General features: G+C 39.7%; 3 protein-coding genes across 5 annotated transcripts; all 3 read right to left on the minus strand.

Moving 5' to 3' along the window:
• Positions 1-386: 386 nt before the first annotated feature.
• On the minus strand, positions 387-10,647 carry LOC133490216 (protein AMBP-like). Its single transcript, XM_061800003.1, has 10 exons — positions 10,488-10,647; positions 8,545-8,687; positions 6,135-6,205; positions 5,240-5,356; positions 5,064-5,165; positions 3,751-3,800; positions 2,695-2,785; positions 2,440-2,607; positions 601-768; positions 387-518 (listed from the first exon to the last, which is right to left on the minus strand). Exons 1-10 carry the CDS (start codon positions 10,602-10,604, stop codon positions 493-495), a joined length of 1,053 nt encoding a protein of 350 aa, XP_061655987.1. The 5' UTR covers positions 10,605-10,647; the 3' UTR covers positions 387-492.
• Positions 10,648-10,960: 313 nt separating this feature from the next.
• On the minus strand, positions 10,961-13,426 carry LOC133490217 (protein AMBP-like). Its single transcript, XM_061800004.1, has 5 exons — positions 13,238-13,426; positions 13,013-13,155; positions 11,812-11,888; positions 11,609-11,728; positions 10,961-11,194 (listed from the first exon to the last, which is right to left on the minus strand). The coding sequence occupies exons 2-5, from the start codon at positions 13,150-13,152 to the stop codon at positions 11,076-11,078; spliced, it is 456 nt and encodes a 151-aa protein (XP_061655988.1). The 5' UTR covers positions 13,153-13,155; positions 13,238-13,426; the 3' UTR covers positions 10,961-11,075.
• Positions 13,427-14,922: 1,496 nt separating this feature from the next.
• On the minus strand, positions 14,923-22,683 carry ptgdsa (prostaglandin D2 synthase a). Of its 3 annotated transcripts, none has more exons than XM_061747564.1 (8): positions 22,504-22,683; positions 18,731-18,870; positions 18,496-18,572; positions 17,379-17,489; positions 17,198-17,299; positions 17,034-17,066; positions 15,560-15,588; positions 14,923-15,458 (listed from the first exon to the last, which is right to left on the minus strand). In XM_061747564.1, the coding sequence occupies exons 1-7, from the start codon at positions 22,597-22,599 to the stop codon at positions 15,560-15,562; spliced, it is 588 nt and encodes a 195-aa protein (XP_061603548.1). In that variant the 5' UTR covers positions 22,600-22,683; the 3' UTR covers positions 14,923-15,458. The 3 variants fall into 3 exon arrangements, with proteins under 3 accessions (XP_061603548.1, XP_061603549.1, XP_061603550.1); XM_061747565.1 differs by having other exon boundaries at positions 17,034-17,076; XM_061747566.1 differs by lacking the exon at positions 17,034-17,066.
• Positions 22,684-23,053: the final 370 nt, after the last annotated feature.

Below are 23,053 nucleotides of genomic sequence, written 5' to 3' on the forward strand. Positions count from 1 at the left end.
AACCTTTCACGTTTGTATGGAAGACAAAAAATATAAAATAAATAAAGAGATTTAAACAACCAAATCAATTTGGATGAGAATATTTTTAGGCTAAAGACTCCCAAAAATTGGCCAAACCACAAACATCCATCCAACCGCTCCAGTCTGCTTTTTCGGTCCATTCATTTTAATAACAATTAGTGTATGACATAATAAATAGGTAAGCACACTGCTATCATTGACTCAACTTTGTTGGAAACACTGTACAGTATTCAAATATTGAATAGTAGTTTGACATACTGATGTCATTTTACAGTGCACAATATTTTGCGGTAAATCTTACAAAATATGGCTGAGAACAGGCTTAATCAGACAAAAAAAATAAATAAATGCTGACACAATTAAAATGTTTTGTTATTAATGTTTCTGATATATTTCGTATCATGATATTTTGCAGACAAAACATCCGGTCAGTGTTTGGCATTTTGACTGTGAAGAGCTTGGGACGTTCCCTCACTCTTCTTCCAGGATTTGTGCACCTGTTGAATAGAAAAAAAGGAATATCACATGAAATGTTGTCATGTTCGGAGAGGATTTTTTTTACCGTGTACGGCCCTTCACCTTTAACACCGCAGTACTCGTCGCACTCGGCCTTGCTGTAGAACTTGTTGCCGTTGGTCTGGCAGAAGCCGGGTTTGTAAGGCACACACTCGCCTAGGATGGAGCTGAAGGACCAGTTGAGGGGTTCCCCCGTGCACACAGAGGCGGTCAGCGGGAGACGACACACAGCTGCAGGGAGGATGGGAGACATCGCTCAATCATCTTAATGCTTCAAATAGAAAAAAAACCTCGCCCATGAATGCATCATCATATGTACAGTATTTGGGGTGGGGCCAGTTATCCATAATATATCATATATTTGCTGGCGACCAGTCCAGGGTGTGCCCTGCCTGTCGCTCAAAGTCAGCTGGATAGGCTCCAGCTCTCCCGCCACCAACAATTTTACTGTTTGGAACATAGAAGACTACGTTTACAGCCATCTGTGGAAAAAAAATGAGACAAAACAACAACAACAAGGACCCTTTTTTTTGTTCTCTGACCATTTTTCTGCAAATACTGTAAATGCTCTGAATCATTGCTTCTCAAACTTCTTACACCGAACCGAGTACCACCCCAAGAAATACTCAGCCAACATAATGGCCAATATCAAAATACAATAAGATAGTACTAGTATTTTATTCCTAAAATTTTTATTGTTGTAGGCCACAGTAACATTATGCAATTTAAACACTGCGCTTAAATATAGGGAAACAAAAAACCTGGATTTAGATGCTATCCATCCATCCATTTTCTAAGCCGCTTCTCCTCACGCGGGTCGCGGGTGTGCTGGAGCCTATCCCAGCTATCATCGGGCAGGAGGCGGGGTACACCCTGAACTGGTTCATTGAGATAATGATTTATTAAAAATGTATTGCACATAAATCAATTATTTTTTTCTTAAATAAATGTTTAAAAGGCAGTTCTTAAATATTAAATGCAAATCTAAGTACTGTACTTAAAGGTTGAAAATTTTACTGGATTTAAAAGAACAAAGTTTAAACATGATGTGCAATACGCTTGTTTGTAATGTATGTTTTGAATTTTCTTTCTATTTAATACAATAGTTGCTTGAAACTCAAAGGTAAACATTTTAAACTCACGACTTAACATACGGTATGTGACTTATGCCCACCTGAAATTGCATCGTTAAGTAAAACTGTCGCAACGTTTGTCTTGTCCCATAAGGGTTGCTACAGCGAGTCTCTTGCATGATTTGCTAAGCACAATTTATAAGATGGATGCCCTTCCTGACACAACCCACACATTTCCCACCCGGGTTTGGGAGTGACAGTGGCCAGGTATTGAGGCACTCGCCAGGACTCAAACCCGCACCGTCTGCACTAAAGGAAGCAGAATGTACTAGCACTACATTATCAGTTGTTCTTCAGTGAAAATAAAATTTAAAAATGGGTTAACCACTGTTCTTCATCACTTCTTGTCAAATCTCAAAGAGTTTTAAAGTTTTAAGTTTTAAAATAAGTTATTTGTCGGTATGTTGATTTATGAAGCCACTAAATCTATAAAATACTCTTATGATTCAAATAATTAGGGCATCTAATAACATTGTTACACAAGTGTAAAAAGAAGTTAATCCACTTGTAAGGTAAAAACAAGAAAACGCTCCAGTTAAGCTTGATAATAAGAATGAGCCCCCCCCCCAAAAACAAAAAAAACACAAACAAAAACCAAACAAAAACAAAAAAGCTAACCAAAATAAAAAGGATCCTTGGACGCTCACTGAGCTTGTGAGTTATGCTAAGGTCTCACGTTTTGTGCCACTTGAGAGGCATAAGTATTTCCCTCCGACATTTTCTGTCTCGGGGCCGTCGTGCAAGAACACGTTTCCACGTGTAAGCTCACCCTCAGTGCGACACCTCTGCAGACACTCCCTCTCGCTCTTGAAGTTGTTCTTGTTGCCCAGACAGCCTCCATACTTGAACACCTGGCAGCTCATGGCGCTGGAGTTGTAGAAGTAGCGCTGGTCCATCCCGAAACACGGCCCCGCTTCCGGCCCTAAAGTGCACGCCTCTGAGAGGACAACAAAGACCAAGAAATAAAAAGCCTCTTTTTGACCCTGTGAGGACTCTTGAAAGTTGTTTTTTTTCCCGCTCTTACCCGATCCGTTGAACATGAGCGTGTCATCGCCAGAACCGTCCATTTCCATTTCTGCCAGCGCCATGGTGGGTGCTACGTCCCTCTTCATCCTCTGTGTCACAGACATGTACAATATTATAACATTTTGTGCAGTTGCAACTTTTGCCAGGGAATGGATTAAGACTGTAAATGTCAGGGAAATAATTGTTGACCTGCATACGTAAGGCTGCAATGGGTTACAAAACGCTTCAATCAATGAAAGATCTTGCCATGTGGAGTGAGGAGGATCATGACAAAAGTAAATGGTGGGAACGTGTTCATGTTGATCTGAAGGCAATTGGGACCTCAGTCACCAAGAAAACCTTTGATAACATGAATGAAATCTTGCAGTGCCTGCAAGGGCTCACTGCTAGAAAGTGGTCATGTATAGGCCCACCTTAAGTTTGCCAGTGAACATCTAAATGACTCAGCGAAGGTTTTGTAGAACGGACTTTGGTCAGATGAAACCAAAGTTGAACTATTTGGCACCAACTCGAACCATCGCGTACGGAGCCAAATTATCAGACGTCAAAGTCCACCAGGATGAACCGTTTCTTGGTATGGGAAAGTCCTCCAAATGCTGACTTACTTGGGCTTAGGATAAAATCAACAAAGAAACAAAGCAACTTCATGACAGCCTTTGTACTGCTCCTGTTAATAATAATTTATTTGATCATTTATTTCATCCTACATTGCAGATTGTCCAACTAATGACTCAAAGCACTGATGAACAGACCTAATTTGAATATTGAAGAATCTTGTAATTAAATGCATTTTTATTATAAATACTGTCACTGATGGTGTAGTGGTACACTTGCCTGACTTTGGTGCAGGCAGCGTGGGTTCAGTTCCCACTCAGTGACGGTGTGAATGTGAGCGCGAATGGTTGTCCGTGTCTATATGTGCCCTGCGACTGACTGGCGACCAGTTCAGGGTGTAGTTTGCCTTTCGCCCGAAGTCAGCTGGGATAGGCTCCAGTGCCCCGCGACCCTAACCAGGATAACCGATGTTGAAAATGTATGGATGGAAGTTAAATACCTCAGGCAAAGTTGTTGGCTCTTCCTCCTGCTCTCCAGGAACACAGTCACCTGTAACAATATTTAACGCAAAAGAAAAAAATAATAAAAATGGGTGGGTGAGCAGTAGCCTATGCCGGCTGACTTGAGGGTACACCCTGGATTAGTTGCCAGTGAATCACAGGGCACATAAAAAACAAACATTCAAACTCATATTCAGTCCAATAGACAATTTAGTCTCCGATAAGCCTCACATTCATGTCCTATCGGGCCATTTTGGCCTGTGGGACTCCTGAGGCAGATGATGGGTACCGGCTGGCCTAGCGGAATGCGGTTTTGGTGGTCGCTGAGGCAAAAACCCGGGCGTGGGAGGAGTTCAGTGAGGCCATGGAGAATGACTTCCGGGCGGCTTCGAGGAAATTCTGTTCCACCATTTGGCGTCTCAGGAGGGGGAAGCAGTGCACCATCAACACTGTGTATAGTGGGGATGGGGCGCTGCTGACCTCGACTCAGGACGTTGTGAATCGGTGGGCAGAATACTTCGAAGACCTCCTCAATTCAACCGAGACGCCTTCCCTTGAGGAAGCAGAGTGTGAAGCAGCTGGGATGAAAATCAGCACCTCCAAATCGGAGACCGTGGTCTTCAGTCGGATAAGGGTGGAGTACCCTCTCCGAGATCCTGCCCCAAGTGGAGGAGTTCTTGTTCACGAGTGAGGGAGGAATGGAACGGGAGATCGACAGGCGGATCGGTGCAGCGTCTGCAGTGATGCGGACTTTGTATCGATCCGTTGTGGTAAAGAAGGAGGTAAGCCGAAAGGCGAAGCTCTCTATTTACCGGTCGATCTACGTTCCTACCCTCACCTATGGTCACGAGCTGTGGGTCGTGACCGAAAGAACAAGATCCCAGATACAAGCGGCTGAAATGATTTTCCACCGCAAAGTGTCCGGGCTCTCCCTTAGAGATAGGGTGAGAAGCTCAGTACAACCGGGAGGAGATCAGAGTAGAGCCGCTGCTCCTCCGCATTGAGAGGAGCCAGATGAGGTGGCTCGGGCATCTGTTTAGGATGCCTCCCGGACGCCTCCCTGGTGAGGTGTTCCGGGCATGTCCCACCGGGAGGAGACCCCAGGGACGACCCAGGACACACTGGAGTGACTACGTCCCTCGGCTTCCCTCGGAAGAGCTAGAGGAAGTGGCTGGGGAGAGGGAAGTCTGGGCTTCCCTGCTGAGGCTGCTGCCCCCGCGACCCGACCTCGGATAACCGGAAGACAATGGCTGGATGGATCTGCTTGAGAAGTTGCCATTTGGGAGCATGGAAGTGACGGTGTGTGCCGTACCTTTGTTCTGTTTAATGATAATGGTGTCTTCGCTCATCCCTTGCTCTCTGACCAGCCTTTTAAAGTCATCCAGCACCGTATCTCTCACGTCCATGGTTCGACCTGTGGGAGGATTGCACAAATTTGGCTGAGGATAAGCCAAACAACGTGATTCTGCATGGCGAGCGTCCACACACTGTAAAGCTTCACTGCGATGTGGCTCTGGCCCTGGGATCTCTCCTTGACTGATATCATGAGGGCGTATTCCTCGTAGTTTGTGTGCACCACGTAGGCGTCCACTTCCTTGTCCCACTCTTCATGGAAATTTAGCAGAGTTACACAAGTTGTGCATTGTGCTGTTAAAATCATTCAAGTCACAGAGAACTAGAGTGGGCTAACTCCATTTGTGTGATTTTTAAGTCAAGTAAAGAAACGAATGGAGAAAAGGCATTTTTCAGATGAACACTGGTCTAAACAATGTTTAGTTAGAGTTTTGACAAATAGTCGCTCAGCACTTTTCCTGATTCATCAGTACTATACTCTACAAACTCCCATTTCCAAGATATCCATTCCATGCTCATGAAACCATGCTTCCCCTCCTGTAAAAACTTCCAAGTTGAGATTGATAGCAGACTCAGAAAGTTAGTACTGCTTTAACTTGTGTGCCAGGGCTTCTGCATGCTTCATTAAATGTTGATAGATTTGACAGAGGTTTGGATTTAGACCACTACTGCAATAAAAAAAAATTCAAATCCCAGTTCATTGCTTTGCTTTCAGGCAACATAGATGATACTGACCAGGATACAAGCTACAGCATGAAATTGAAGAGGATGATAGTACCTTACAGTAATTGTGGGTAAATCTGCAAGCAACGTGAATATCACATATGATGCAAATCCAAAATCATTATATTTGGTCTAATGGCCAAATATGAGGAAAAGCACAATTTCTGTGAAAACAAGTATCCAGAAGAAGTGCTCATTGACATAAAAACTTTAAAGCACTCACAAGCAAATTAACAAAAAAAAAAAAAAAAGAGAGTTATCCCACTCTAGTTCTCAGTGGCTCATTTATGATGCGAAAGAAACATACTTTCAAAACGAAAATGTCCTGGTGTTGAAGTCAGATTATAGTCTCCATGTCTCTCCTTACAGATCCCATCTCTGTACAAACATGCGCACGCACGCACACACACACACACACACACACAAAATCATACTAAACATACAGTATGTATGCACAATCACATACAGTATCCATTAAAAGTTGTTGCCGTTTCAGAAAGAGACCATTTTTTAAACTTTTTATCTATCTATCTATCTGTGATAGTTATTGTATGTCACTGTTTTTTATTGTTATTGTCGCTGCTCAAAAAAGTCCTTTGCATTTACATGTGTGTTTTGTACACTGGTTGTAGATCTCGTGTAAATAATATTTACTGTGTGAACACAAGGTCTGTACTTGTCCAAAGTGTACTATGTGATGTTATTATTATTATTATATAATTGTGTAGATAAATGAGGTAATAATCAAACAAGTACATTACCGTGTAGCAGCTATTGTGTGTGTCGGTGTGCACTGTATTGTGTACACAAAAGTTCTGATTCTGTATATTGTATGATATACAGAACCATATATACAGTGGGTATGGAAAGTTTTCAGACTCCTTTAAATTTTTAACTCTTTGTTATATTGCAGCCATTTGCTGAAATAATTTAAATTCATTTATTTCCGTATTAATCTACACACAGCACCCCATATTGACAGAAAAAAAACAGAATTGTTGAATTTTTTGCAGAATTATTGAAAAGGAAAAACTGAAATCTCACACAGCCATAAGTATTCAGACCCTTTCCTGTGACCGGTGCTGTCCATTCTGATCATCCTTGAGATGGTTCTACACCTTCATTGGAGTCCAGCTGTGTTTGATTATACTGATTGGACTAGATTAGGAAACCCACACCCCTGTCTAAATAAGACCTTACAGCTCACATTGCATGTCAGAGCAAATGAGGCCAAAGGAACTGCCTGAAGAGCTCAGTGATAGAATTGTGGCAAGGCACAGATCTGGCGAAGGTTACAAAAAAAATTCTGCTGCACTAAAGGTTCCTAAGAGCACAGTGGCCTCCATAATCCTTAAATGGAAGACGTTTGGGACGACCAGAACCCTTCCTAAAGCTGGTCGTCCGGCAAACTGATCAATCGGGGGAGAAGAGCCTTGGTGAGAGAGATAAAGAAGAACCCAAATATCACTGTGGCTGAGCTCCATTGATGCAGTCGGGAGATGGGAGAAAGTTCCAGAAAGTCAACCATCACCGCAGCCCTCTACCAGTTGGGGCTTTATGGCAGAGTGGCCTGACGGAAGCCTCTCCTCAGTGTAAGACACATGAAAGCGCGCATGGAGTTTGCAAAAAAACACCTGAAGGACTCCAAGATGGTAAGAAATAAGATTCTCTGGTCTGATGAGACCAAGATATAACTTTTTGGCCTTAATTCTAAGTGGCATGTCTGGAGAAAACCAGGCAGTGCTCATCACCTGTCCAATACAGTCCCCACAGTGAAGCATGGTGGTGGCAGCATCATGCTGTGGTTGTGTTTTTCAGCTGCAGGGACAGGACAACTCGTTGCAAACGAAGGAAAGATGAATGCGACCAAGTACAGGGATATCATGGACAAAAACCTTCTCCAGAGTGCTCAGGACTTCAGACTGGGCCGAAGGTTCACCTTCCAATAAGACAATGACCTGAAGCACGCAGCTAAAATAGCGAAGGAGTGGCTTCAGAACAACTCTGTGACTGTTCTTGAATGGCCCAGCCAGAGCCCTGACTTAAACACAATTGAGCATCTCTGGAGATACCTGAAAATGGCTGCCCACCAACGTTCACCATCCAACCTGACAGAACTGGAGAGGATCTGCAAGGAGGAATGGCAGAGGATCCCCAAATCCAGGTGTGAAAACCTTCCTTGTATGTGGAATTTGCATGTTTTCCTCGTGCATGCGCGGGTTTTCTCCGGGTACTTCGGTTTCCTCCCACATCCCAAAAATATGCTTGGTAGTGTGATTGAAGACTCTAAATTGCCCGTAAGTGTGAATGTGACTGCGAATGGTTGTTTGTTTGTATATCCATCCATCCCTTTTCTGAGCCATTTCTCCTCACTAGGGTCGAGCCAGGAGCCTATCCCAGCTCTCATCGGGCAGGAGTGTATCGATGATACACCCTAAACTAGTTGCCAGCCAATCGCAGGGCACATACAAACAAACAACCATTCGCACTCACATTCACACCTGCGGGCAATTTAGAATTGTCAATTAACCTACCATGCATGTTTTTGGGATCTGGGAGGAAACCGGAGACCCCGGAGAAAACCCACGCAGGCAGGGGGAGAACATGCAAACTCCACAGAGGCGAGGATTGAACCCCGGTCCTCGGAACTGTGAGGCAGACGCTCTAACCAGTCGTCCACCATGCCGCTATACGCATATACTGTAGGCGGCACTGACTTGAGTACGGTTCTGGTCATCTCCAGTTTGTTCTCGGCGGTTCCTCTCTGCAACACCAGCTGGCCGATGGATGAATCCTTTTTGTGGTGTTCCATATTTGGGCATGTCTTAGCCACGGCAACATCATGCCAAGTCCCCAAAAACTGGTAGGAAAACATATCTGACATTTACTGGCAGGAACTCTACACATTAGCAGCAATGAACATCTCAATTCAATTTCAATTTCAATTCCAATTTCTCGTACAATACTTTTTACTGCTGAGCAAAAAAAAAAATGAAAAAAAAATGCATTGCCTGGCCAAATTTAGAGATAGAGTTCATTAGAGTGAGTATCCACATTGTATTCTACATTTTGAAAAGTGTTTTATACCTGACATTTATGAAGAAACAATCTTGTGCATCATTCTAACACAATCTGAGCAATATAATCAACTCTAAATTTACATAGGCTACTTTCTTGAGAAAGCGCACGACTGAATAAATTAATTTTGGAGGAGAAAATATTAAAAAAAATATACTGAATATTTACACATTCACCGAATAAAAAAATCAGCATAACTAAAAGTTTGGACAGAGAGAGAGAGAGAGAGAGAGAGAGAGAGAGAGAGAGAGAGAGAGAGAGAGAAAGCTACTGATATGACGATACATCTTCAATTTTGGCTTAAGAACTAAACTGCAAGTATGCTTAATTATTGACTGCAGAGTAATGACAATTTGTTCTAAATAACTTGAATCCAGCGTTTTCTTTCGTCTGGGCAAGATCACAATGATAGGTGGTCAGACGGCCACATCCCCTTTTTGATGGCTAAAAATAGGATTGGAAAATTACCTGTGCATTTGGGACCTCAATCTGCAAACTTTAATCGAATGTTCATGTTCAAAACAAGTAAATGTATAAAACCTTCTGTATGTGCAGGGGGTTCCTTGACTCCTCTTTAAATTGTGTTTCTTGCGTAGCGCGCACTGTGATTGGCCAGTATTTCAAGCACTTTCCGTCTAATCATTGGACAGTCTCACATGTCAATCATCATGACAACGTCACTAATCTCGAATGGTGTACAGGTGCTTCTCGAAAGTAGAATTTTGTACCTCATATTTACATTTATTAAACACAAGAAAATACTTTTTAGCAGAACAAATTCCACCTAATTTGTATTTATAAAATCATTTTGATCGCTTCGAATGTAATATTCTAATTTCTTGATAGTAAATTTTTGGTTTTCTTGCTGTAAGATATAATTATCAAAATTATAAAGAACTAAATATTTCACTGTGTGCGCAGTGAATCTATATATGAGTTTCACCTTATTAATTGAACTACTGAAATAAAGTTTTCCACGATAGAGAAGGTACCTTTTAACGATGTAAGGTAACTATTACATTCATCTACTATATTCGGCGTTTACTGGACAAGATTTATTTTTAAATGGGCAAACGTTGTATGAAAATAACAAATTATTTATGCTTTAATTGTATTTTGCAACACACAATTGTAACAGGTGGCACATTCGTCGAATGGTTAGCACATCTGCTTCACAGTTTTGAGATTGGGGGTTCGAATCCAGGCGGAGTTTGCATGTCCTCCCCATGCTTGCGTGGGTTTTCTCGGGGTACTCAGGCTAACTCCCACATTCCAAAAAAAGACTCTAAATTGTCCAAAGGTGTGAATGTAAGTGTGAATGCTTGTTTGTCAATATGTGGCGTGACGGGAAACCAGTTCTAGGAGCATAGCGCCTCTTGCCCAATGTCAGCTGGGATAAGCTCCAGTTCATCTAAGTGGATAAGTGGCATAAAAAATGGATGGATGGGATGGAATTGTAGCAACACAGGGAAAAAAAAACCAAATCTACAACTATCAATGCATGTGTCTAATTTTTCAACTAGAAGTTGATATACTCACCTTTAAGTAATATAAATTACCCTGATGAAAAAGTGCCACTCACCCTGGTTAGGTCGAAGTTCTCCTGTGTAGGGTAGAAAGGTTCTGGGAGAACAAGAGCCTGGATGGTCCAGGTCCATGCCAGGACTTGCACAAGAGCCAGAAAGACACTTTTCTGCATGATCTCAGCCTTGCAGTGTGTTCGTCTGTGTGAGCTGATGCGCAGAAATGTCAGTATAAAGCCCACCGGGGCATTGACCGATGTTACACATGTGCCTCGGCCCACCAAAAATCAAACAAGCGAAAGAGCAAAGTCCTGCTACTCATCTACTGATGGACTTCAAAATTGACAAATCAATACGTGATTATTTGAGGGATTAATAAGTAACTGGTGTGTGGTCCTGTTTGTACTTACATTTGCCTAGGAACTAGCCAAACACATGTTCCTGCAAATTGTACACGTGTTGAGAATAACAGCAATGTGATTCAAAAATGGACTACAGTGGGATACAAACACCATATATAATTGCCATAGAATGTTTTAAAATCATTTATTAGGGTTCAGATTGAAGTTAAAATGACATCATTTTAGCGAATGACAAACACTGCACTATAGGAGTACAAGCTCAGAGACAATATAATTGGCTTGGTTTCAGAAACATGTATTAGAACCTTTGTTCTCATGAATGATGATGTCGTCCCCCATTCCATTTATTCTGACCAGCATCTTGAAGTCATCCAGCACAGCATCCCTCACATCCAAAGATCGATCTAACGAAGACACAAGTCACAATTCTTTGATACTAAACCAGCCTCTCTATTATGGAGTTTGCATGTTCTCACCCGTGCCTGCGTGGGTTTTCTCCGGGCACTCCGGTTTCCTCCCACATCCCAAAAACATGCACGCTAGGTTAACTGAAGACTCTAAATTGCCTGTAGGTGTGAATGTGAGTGATTGTTTGTTTATATGTGGCCTGCGATTGGCTGCCGACCAGTTCAGGGCGTACCCCGCCTCTCACCCCAAGATAACTGGGATAGGTGCCAGCTATCTTATTTGTTCTACTTGCTTTGTATGTATGTTTGTATTTGTACAGTGGCTGCTGATCTCAAAACCATTACATTTAATTGCCAAGTTGTACTTTTACCTGTTCAAATATATTTTTCAGTTTTATTCCAGTTACTCACTGTAAAGTTTGAAGATAGTGGTCTTATTCTTTGATGCTTTCTCCGTGCCCAGCAGGACCATCATGGCATACTGGTCATAGTCGCTATGGACCACATAGGCATCAACATCCACGCTGAACCCTTGAAGGAGGTAATACAGTTGGTTAATGTGGTGGGGGAAAACATTTTTGAAAAGTTTTTGCAATTAAAATGATGACACTTACTTGAGACGTGGTAGAAAAATTGCCCTGCGGTGTCAGTTAAAGCATATTGAATGGACGTGTGTTTACATGAGCCATTCCTATGGGCAAAACAGTGCATGAGCAGTGAGACATAATTAAAACTTCATGTGGGTGTGTCAGTGATAGTGTCGTGATTCTACTTGGGTATTCACTTTTCTGATGCCTTTTACATATATTACATATACTGTAATATATGCTATGTCAGTGTGCTATGTACAGTATCATATTTATTTGTGTTATGTTTTTTCGAAAACACCGCTAGAAATAAAATAAAATAAAAGCCTTCTCCTTTTTTCAGCCCTTGCAAATAGTGTCATAACATAAAAAAATAATGTAACTAGAGAGGTAAAGTCAACCGCCTGCTTGAGATCTTGGTGACTTCTGAGGCAAAACGTAAACCATGGAGTCGACACTTAACAACAATGTTAGATCTCATTACATTTTCTATAAAAATTCACTACCTGTATCATTGTGTGTGTTTGGGTTCGACAAAAGACCTCTGGTTATCGAGAACTCTTATCTAATTCATGTAGAAACCTTCAGATTACGAGACTGATAAAAGCTTTGTCCTTGCTTTCTCCTAAATGTTATACATGTAAATAATGACGTGGTGTCCCTTTACGAGACAAATAGCTTGATTTATAACGCTGAAACTTAAAATCACGCTAAATTATATTATATTATTATTATATATATTGTTGGCTCAAAGAATGCTTTGTGGACAATGCGAAAGCCTAAAAAAAAAACCACAAGCGTCTGACATTCATATATTTGACTAACATGAAAGACATCATGAGGTATTTTAGCATTTTTGTGTTGGTTCAAAATGTTAGTGAAGCTATGGGCACGTGTTGATGGCATAAAAACCCGAGCCGGCGCTAATTAACTTTTTTCCTTCTTCTCTCTACAATGATGAAAGCTAATAAAAGACTGAAACTATTTTTTTTTGTTTTAGCTGTTGTTCCAAATGGGCACTGTCTATAACTGACAAAAAACAATTGTTTAAAAATTTCATTTTTAAAGCACTTTTCCATCTGGAAATGAATTGAGTCAGTACGAATAGAAGTCAAGAGTTTTGGGTTGATTTTTAAAATTTTTTTGAACAATCATCTGTTCTCACTGTGCTGAAGTACCAAGTGTGAGTACTTTTGCCTCTCTGGGGTTTTTACTTAGAGGTTCTCACCTGGGTGCTGTGGCCATTACAGTGACGTTACCCTGCTCAGAGGGTTTGAGGTCCAGAGCAACAATAACGGGGTTTCTCTGCTTGTTTTGCATATAATGAGGACAATCAGAAACAACTGCCACTTCATACCACTTCCCCATGAACTGTGAGGAAGTACATTATCATTAAGTACTACTAAAATATTGTATTCAAAAACAATAAAAGCTGAAGTTGAAATATTCTCACCTGGTCCAAATCAAAGTTCTCCTGAGGGACAATTATACTTTCTCCATGCAATATCCAGTCAAAGACCAACAGGAACACCAAACTCCAAATTCCTTCATCATACTTTCTGTGTTTAACTACATCCCACAACCCTGCTAAAATTGTTTTGCTGACTCTTTGTAGTTTGTGGGGCAAAGTTCTGTGTGCACGTGTATGTGTATGCACGGGATGCCTATACCACTAATAGCATTATGCTGGATAGGTATTGATCAATGAAGGAAGTGGACTTCCCTATTTGAAACTAATGTACCTATAAAAATTGCTCAAGTTATATTGTGCAGGGGTTGTCAAATATTTTACAAGTACCACAACCAAAATTATTTGTGTCTTCAAGTGCCACCGTAATGATCAACACTATAATACATTAACAAAGTAGGGCCAAGTGTTTATCAAAAACGAGGCAGAGGATTTATTCCTATATTATTGTAAGCCACTGTAACATAATACACTTTTTGAACATTACCTCTGTGCTTAAATATAGAAAAATAAAAAACTGTACTTAAATAATTTATTTAAATGTGTTGGACATAAAAGTAAAAAAAAAAAAAAGTAACCCAATACTAAAAATACAGGATTGAATGCAGACATACTGTATTAATAAATTAAGTACAACTGAACTGGATTTAAAACATTTACTGTACTGGATTGAAAAAAAAAAAAGTTTCAACCACTGTACCATTAATTCAGAGATTCGTTTGTGTACCACATAGAGAGAGCCCACCTACGTCTAGTGGTATGCATTGAGAATCCCCGCAGACAGTGATGAGTAGCCCTATTTAAAAAGGAAAATGTTCAGCACATAATGAAATGGTCCGATTTTTAGGAACAGACGTTGATTTGAGGATTGAAAGAATGAAAGCAATTTGTCCAAAAGCCGAATGTCACAGCATTTTTTTTTGGCAAATGAGTTTTTGTTTCAGTCTGTATAAAAGCTGTATAAAACAAGAATAATTCAGTGAAAAGTATGCCAATTACAATAGTTAACATTAATAATCAGCTGTTTTGCCACTGTCGTTATCAATATATCACAGTTGAATGTGAGACTTGTATTGCTATAAACATTAGATACTTACATGTGATGCCTGTTTTCAGTTATCTGTTTTTTTTTGTATCTATCCCTAAATAAATAAATAAATACATACATAAACAAGCATACTCTGCCTCCTTGTGGTTATTTAAGGGATCTCCAGATGATTCAACTCACCACTTCCTTTGAATGAACTACACTACTTGTTGACATGTACAGGTACATAGACATAAAGGCATGTCATAACCAAACAATATTTGGACGCCGTCAGTCAGAATGAATCCCAAAGTCCCCATCGTGTCACGTGTCCCCACTGAGACTGTCTTAAAACACAATGAGTGATGAAATCTTCAACAGCAGAACAATATAACACGAACAAGTTATATTACGATGAAAAAAAGTCACAATATTAGAATAATTAACAATATTTGAGAATAATTCCAATATTCTCCTAAAAGGTGTGCATATACCTTTTAAATATAAATGGAAATAAAAGTGCAATGTTGTTAAAAAAAGTTTTTGAAAAAATCCTAAACGAAAGTTGTAGTTGCAGTCATAATTTTGAGAGAGACCGGATTATTGAAATTGCCACCATCAAGAAAATAATAAACTGAGAGGATAATGATGTAAATAGTTTATTTAGCATTTCACTGTGAAACAGCAGAAACAATAACAGTTTCACCAATTTCACTGGAATATAGTCACAATGTCACAAGAAAACAAAATATGATAAAGAAAAATACTAATTAGGAGAATAAAGCTGCAAAATTATGATGAAGAAATTTGTAATCTTATGAGAATAACATGGCACTATTATGAAAAAAGTTCAAATATAACAAGAATAATGTTGCAAAAATAAGAGAAAAGTTACAATATTACAGGATAAATTTGTAATTTGAAAATAAGTCACAATTTCTTAAGAGGAAAAGGTTTCTAATATTAAGAACAAATCTGCATATTTTTCAAGAAAAGAATTATGACAGTAAAATTTGCAATATCAGAGACAGGAAGAAGCGCAAAGAAGAGATGGAAAGATAATGTACATCAGGATTTGCATCACTTCAGAATGCTTTGTTATGTTATCATCCTCGTTGTCAGTTTATAATTGAAAGGAAAAAAATGGCAATTGAACACACTGGAGAAGCGACAAGGGACCTGCAGAGTGGAACACATCACAGTGAAGAGGTTATTCTCCATACTATACAATACGCTATTGATCCTCATGTATTGAAATATTTGATAACGAAGGAACTCGCCTATCCAGATGGCGATGGAGGGCAGTTGTCTGTTGGGCAGAAAAAAATGTGCTGGTAAATGTAATACATGTTTAAATTGTGTGTTATCCGTCTTTAAAGAGCTGTTAGTACATTACATACATTGATATTGACAATTAGTTGTTGGATGAAAATTACTTTTTCCCTCTTAATTATTTTCTTTCCAGTATGGCCCTTTTCTTGAAATAGTGATGTAAAAAAGATGCAAAAATCCAAAGAAAAAGCAACAAAAAAACTTTCAAAGGTAATTCCCATAAGCATATGATTATTACTTTTGACCTTCTTTTGAAATGTGTCACAAAAACACAAAGGAGAAAAACAAAATCACAAAAAAAGATCTCCTTTATTCTCTTTAGGAATTGAACTTTTCTTTGTTAACATTTATGCTGTTTTTCGTTGTAATTTGTATTTTATTTTCTTTCTAGTATGGCCCTCCTCTTGAAATAAGTATCACAAAAAAGCAGCAAAAAACATATAAAAAGTAATAAAAACAAAAACAACTTAATTCTCATAAGAATATGATTTTTAAGTTATTACTTTTTTTCCTCAGAATTTTACTGGTAAGGCCTCGTCTGTGTGGGTTTTCTCCAGGTACTCCGGTTTCCTCCCACATCCCCAAAACATGCATGAAGACTCTAAATTGCCCGTAGGTGTGAATGTGAGTGTGAATGCTTGTTTGTTTCTGTGTGCCCTGCGATTGGCGGGCGACCAGTTCAGGGTGTACCCTGCCTCCCGCCCGAAGATAGCTGGGATAGGTTCCAGTATGCCGTGACCCTTGTGAGGATAAGCGGTACGGAAAATGGATGGATGTTAAAATGGTGGAACAAGCCAAAGAAAAAGTGAAAAAAAAACAACATTATATTTGTTAGAATATAACACTTTTTTCTTGTACCTTTATAACTCTTTTTCCTCTGAATTTGTTTTTTTCATTTCGCATGGCCCTTTAATTGAAACGAGTGTGGCAACAATGTTTCAAAAAGCCAAAGAAAAAGACCCACCCAGAAAATAGAAGATATATTTAATTCCCATAAGAATATAATATAATAATATTTTGGGGACAAATGTATGACATCTTTTTGTTTGTAATTTAAAAAAAAAATCAAAAAATCCACCAGTGTCCCATTTTTTTTAAATGTGTTTCAAAAAAGCTGCAAAAAGCAGAAAAAGCAAAGCAAAAAAAAACAAAAAAATGAACACTTTAATATTGTAAGAATGTAACTTTTTTTCATTGTAAAAAATGAAAAAGAAAAAAGAAAAAGCAAAACAAACAAACAAACAAACACACAAAACCTCTCAAAAGACTCTTCTTAATTTCACCATTTTTTCTTTCCAGTGTGGCCCTTCTTTTGATCGATATTTTGCAAAAAAAAAAAAAAAAAAAAAAAAAAAAAAAAGCTGTAAAAAGCCAAAGAAAGATTCTTGTGCAAAGTTTTTTTGGGGATAAAGTTATACATACCATCATTTTCTCTGTATTTTACAATTTTTTCCTCTGAAAATTGCTACAAAAAAAGCCACAAAAAGCAAAACATGTAATTTAAGATATACTGTATACTACTAACTATGCTATTCATATAGATAAGAATCTAAGGTCCCCGAACGTCCCTCCCTTCCATTAAATACCTGCTGACGGCAGGGTGAGAATGGCTTCTCTTGGAAATCCTTGGGACAAAGCGAAGGCTTTAAACTTCTGAATGACCTCAACTCTCAACCTCTGAGTGCGACCTACAAGCAAATACACAGTCACTGTGACACTCCGGGACACAATGTGTACACTGTGTGCGTGTGTATGTGTGTTTCTCACCATAAAGGGCCACCTGGGTGTACTCTCTGTGAAATACTTTGTGTTTGAGCACCAGTGCATATTCGCTGTAGTTGGTCTCCACAACGGTAATGTCCTTCACCATGTTGTGACCTAAGCATAGAAAGGGACCAGTAACAAAAAAAAAAACCTGCAGCACAAGGTGTGTCTATGCACCAAAAGTTATGGCTCACATTTTGTCTTTTACGAATGTCGCTGCTTCTCTTGTCATGTTTGTCATTTACATTGCTTGTATATTGTTTTGTTGAGCAGTTACAGACAAAATTTATATGGTATGGTAGCATTTTATCAGTCCTCAATATATGCGGAACATACAGAAGGCCAAAATTACCGCTGTCACAAAACAAAAAACAAAACCATAAACCATGAAACATAACAAAATAAAGTCCATTGATATGTGCTATTCAAAATAAATGGTTTGGAGATGGTTTACTTTGGAAAAAATGCCCCATAAGTGTGCATGTACTGTATAGTACATGATCACAAGACAATAACCCAGGCTAAATTTAGTTCATACCAGACATACAAAGCTTGTCTGTCAGTTCAGATATACAGTATCATCACTTCAACATACAATAACTGTGCTCCTTTCCTAATTGGACAGGGCTTTGGTGCCATCTTGTGGTCATTTCAGAAGGAGCACAAAAAACACAAATAGCTGAGTTTTTCAGGAAATAGATGTACCCGCAGCTGGGCATAGGTTGCACAGAAACAAAGACAAACAGGTGAATTCCTGAATAGTGAACCGTGACTATGCATTACAGTACAAAATGTGAGATAAACATGGAAAATATTGATCTTTTTGCCCAAATTTGAACCTTCATAACATATAAAAATGAATCTTGTTAGTATGTAATGTAAACATGTAAAAATATTATTTAAATATGCTGAAGCAACAAAGCGGACACAGTTTGCTTTTGTTGACTAGTTGGGAGATATAATATTGTTCCGCATAACCGAAGATGGTTCCTTGCCCTACTATGTATACTACTATAAAGTTGTTTTACTGTATTCATATTCATGTGTGCGTAGTATAAATATATGAAAACACCGACATTACAAATGTCATGGTCCAATAAAAGCGAGTCAGGTGACTTACGTGTGCTGAAGTAGGTGAACTGTCCTGGAATGTTTGTCTTCTCATAATAGTACATTTTACTGCGACACCCTGCCGGCCTAGTACACATGCAAACACACACTGTATATAAGAAAAACAACTTGATATGAGATATTGTTAATATTAGATATTATAAGAAGCATCTCCAGTATCTCCAACTTTTGCCAGCTTTTTCCATTTGTCCCACATAGACAATGTCGTCAACAGACACACTCACATGGCGTCCCACATCGTGAGGTTAACGTTGCCATTTGCCTGCGCTGTGACGACACCCAGGGATGCCCTCAGTTTGTCTCGGTACGGGACAAAGCTTGCCGAGTCGTACGCCAAACCCACGCGGAACCACCTACCCACAAACTGAATACACACATACATCAATGAGACATTTTGTTGCATGTAAAAGTACACAAACGTGTGGTACAGTGCTCTATAAAGGTTATTTGTGGACAACATCAAATAATCAATAGATTTTTACTATCTGCCTGTTCTCAAATGTTGCTCTTATCTTTTAAGATACCACTCAAGGTCATTTAACGTATCAGCCGCATTTTAGTCAACGTCAGCTAACCAGCTAAAATTAGCAACACGTTAAACAAACGTCATCAAACTACTGACAGATATGCTAAACAACTGTCACCAAACCACTTTACAAATATGCATGTGCTAATGTATTATTGTTAGTATGAACATTTCCCGTTATTTAAGCAGAAAATAGCTATGCTCTTTGTGTTTTAAGTTGTCGTTTAAAATCTGTTTTCTATTATTACAGTCAAAGGCAGCGAAATGGACAGACGGGACGTGATTTACAGGCTTTCTGTCAGATCCACGAAGCAGCACGAAAAAGCTCACTGTGGGTATATATAACAAATACACAGCTGTCATATTGCGCAAAACTGGAAAAGGGACAACTGTATCATCTGCATCGAATATGAAGTCACGGCGTTATGTGCAGAGAGCCCATTGTGTTTGAAATTGCTAGCAATAATCACAATACAGTATCTGCTAAACAAATTAGATCAAGGTACTTCTAAAGTTAGCTGTTGAAGTTAGTTAACATGTTAGCTGGCTTACGATTAAATAATAGTTAATAAATCAAATTATTATATAGCATATTAATTATACAGTCTGCTGGTCTTAAGGGCATATTATTTTATTTATTTATTTAACAAATTCCTTTGCAATAATTGTATGAAAAACAAATCCTCAAAATACTTTCAAAGTTAGCCTTTTAAGTTAGTTAGCAAGTTAACTAACCAGTGTTTTTAATCAACTCAGTTAAGAATAATACAAAAGAGGCGCTTAAATGAAGTTAGAGAACTTTAACCTACCGTATTTTCACGACAATAAGGCGCACTTAAAAGTCTTAAATTTTCTCCAAAATGAACGTGGCGCCTTGTAATGCGGCGCGCATTATAAAATGAATGTGCCAAAATGAATGTGGCGCCTTATAATGCGGCGCGCCTTATGTGTGCACCGAAATCTGTAAATGTTGTCGTGTGACTTTAATGTGCGCTCCGCTTGACTGACTGGGAGCATTTCCTGCCGACACGCTGCTTATATAGAGGAAAGGCGGACGTGACTGAGGACAGCATGCGGACGTGAAGGGTGCGCGTGAAGGAGGACGCTAAAGACACGTCCCCGGTGGCTATATAGTTCCGGTATGTGCATTGGTTTGGCTAAGGACCCCCGAAAATGGCACCTACAAAGAGACACGCTTATGAAGCACAGTTTAAACTGCAAGCTATTAGCTATTAGCAGCCGCGAGAGAATTCAAGATCAACGAATCCATGGTTCGCAAGTAGAGGAAGCAGGAAAACGAGCTTCGCCAAGTCAAGAAGACGAAGCTGAGTTCCCGCGGAAACAAGGCGAGGTGGCCCGAGTTGGAAGACCAACTCGAGCAATGGATTAATGAGCAAAGAACAGCCGGGAGAAGCGTCTCTACAGTCACCATTCGACTGAGTGCAATAACTCGGAGCTTGCCATCATTCCGGGAGGCTTGACGAAGGAACTCCAACCGCTGGACATCGGTGTAAACAGGGCGTTCAAAGTGAAGTTGTGAGCGGCGTGGGAGCCATGGATGACAGATGGCGAACACAGCTTTACTAAGACTAGGAGGCAGTGCCGGTCGCGTTACGCCACAATTTGTGAACGGTTTGTGGATGCTTGGGCTAACGTGTCTGCTTGCACTGTTGTTCGAGCTTTCGTAAAAGCCGGCATCATTTCTGAGGAGCCGCACGGCAACAAGACTGACTCCGACAATGACGAGAGGGAACCTGGCGTGTTTGATGGAGAACTTGCCCAGCTGTTCATTTCGGATACAGAACATGAGGACTTTGATGGATTTGTGGATGAGGATTGATCAAAAAGTAACGTGAGTACATTGTTAAATACTTCAATAAAGTACAACCGAACTCAGTTTTGCTCCCGCTGCCTTTTTAAAAACATTGTTTTAAGCTAGCGTATGTTTTACCATGCCTGCGCCCAATAATACGGTGCACCTTATGTATGTGTTAAATACAGAAATAGACCCCGTAACTGAGACTGCGCCTTTTAATACGATGCGCCTTATGGTCGTGAAAATACGGTCATTTGGACTATTACTGTTTAAGCATTTGTATACTTGTTTTTAGTGTTGGATAAACATCAATTTTGAGACATTTAAACTTGAGTCAATGGCAGTTAAAGTGCTTTTTCTATAGTTAATTAGCACGTTAGCTAGCGCTATTAAAGTTAGCTTGCGCTATTAACGTTAGCTTGTTTTGTAAAGCGCGCCTGCTTGTCTATTTTTTTTTGGGGGGGGGGGCTACTAGCAGGTACTGTATGTGTGTATCCGCTGACTGAAGTGGGCCCTCAACAAGCCACACTCTTGATCGCTCAATTTAAGTAGCGATGTAACCACTGTTTTCCACATTTCACTGCCTTGGCGTTCTTCACTTTATCACTATACCACTCTAACGATGATGTAGAACACATGTCCTAGTTTGAATCACCATTTCTTGAAAGAGCAAGTACAAGTACTTGGACAACATTTCCCAAATGTATAGTTGACAAAGCCCCCTCTAAAACTTACTGGTGAGTAAGATGATTTTTTTAAATCCATAAGCGCATCTTTATTATATAGCGTATATATTTCTATGCTTCTGCCAATATGCTGTAAAGTGGTCAATCCGCACACATGTTCTTTGTACCCACCATTGACCATGTCTCTTGTGATGTTACTCAGAACCGCCACCATGGCTCTTATTGTCCGTCGCTTCAAACACTAATTTCATGAATTTAATCAACTACAAATGCCTCTTAACTGTGCCATATTTATTCCTTATTATGTATTTTAACAGCTCATGGAGTGATTGTTCATTCTCGACTCTTAATTTGTTTTTGCTATGCATGCTTGAGTGCCACAATAATGTAAATCACACATCACCTGACTGCCATCTGCAAACTGTTTGGCTCGTGACCATTACTTTGTAAACCTGGGCCCTTTGCTTATGTAATTACTTTAAGTTCATCACTTCATCATTATTGTACAGTATGTTGTCTGCTTCTGTGTTTAGAAAGCTTTCCAATGATACCAGCCTTTTGAAAATAGGATGAAGATTAAGAAAGCTATGAAAATGTGAAACTCTGATTCAACAAAAATGGTCACACCGCTATTGTCTTTGTATCTAAAGTTTGGTCAGAAATTGGTGCAGTTTTAACACTGGTTGTAAAGATTCATAACTTTCTTAATATTTGTCTTAGGAACATAACATTATATTTACATCAGTGGAATCGTCTTTAAAAGATCTGTCTGATAATGCTGTTCTCTTGTGAATCAATTAATCTTTGAATTTTTACACACATACCTACTGCTAGCAATAACCATAATTATATAATGAGAAATTAGGGCTTAAGAAATATTTGGTTTGAGGGAACATGTTTAAACAAATTGAATTCTAGTACACTAAGTGAAGGTTAAAAAAAGGTTAAAAAAAAAAAAGTTGAACGTACCCTCTGCAGGTTGAAATCCCTCTGCGGCCTAACATCACTGTGCGCCATTGATGTACACAACATCACCATGACAACGGCCACCACGGCAGTCCTCATGGTGGTGCGGAGGGAGCCGAAATGAAGGCTTAGGTGGACGGGCTGTAAAGAGTCAAGCGAGAGAGTGCAATTAAAATGGACTTAAAGCCTGTCTGCAGCAATATTTGTTTATTCTGTGCGATCCACCCACCGTGTTGTCAGCCAATCACGGCTGAGCAGCAGGAGCGAGCAGGGAACAGGGGCCAAGTGTTGGAAAAGCAAAAACAAGCGTCTGGCTCTGATAACTTGAGTGGGGGAATAAATCATGGCTTTGTGGTCTGGAGCATCAGCTGAGGTTCATGTGGGGACCTCACAAGGACACACGCTTTGGTTTCATGAGATTTCGGGTCACGCAACTACAGTAACTTCTCCTTCTTGTTGTTATATTCAAGATTAGGGGTGGGCAAAGTATGGCCCGGGGGCCACAGACTGTTTTTTAATCCGACTAAATGTGCATTTACATTACGTTATCGAG

Source organism: Phyllopteryx taeniolatus, chromosome 15, assembly GCF_024500385.1.
Source record: "Phyllopteryx taeniolatus isolate TA_2022b chromosome 15, UOR_Ptae_1.2, whole genome shotgun sequence".
Lineage (NCBI taxonomy): Eukaryota > Metazoa > Chordata > Actinopteri > Syngnathiformes > Syngnathidae > Phyllopteryx > Phyllopteryx taeniolatus.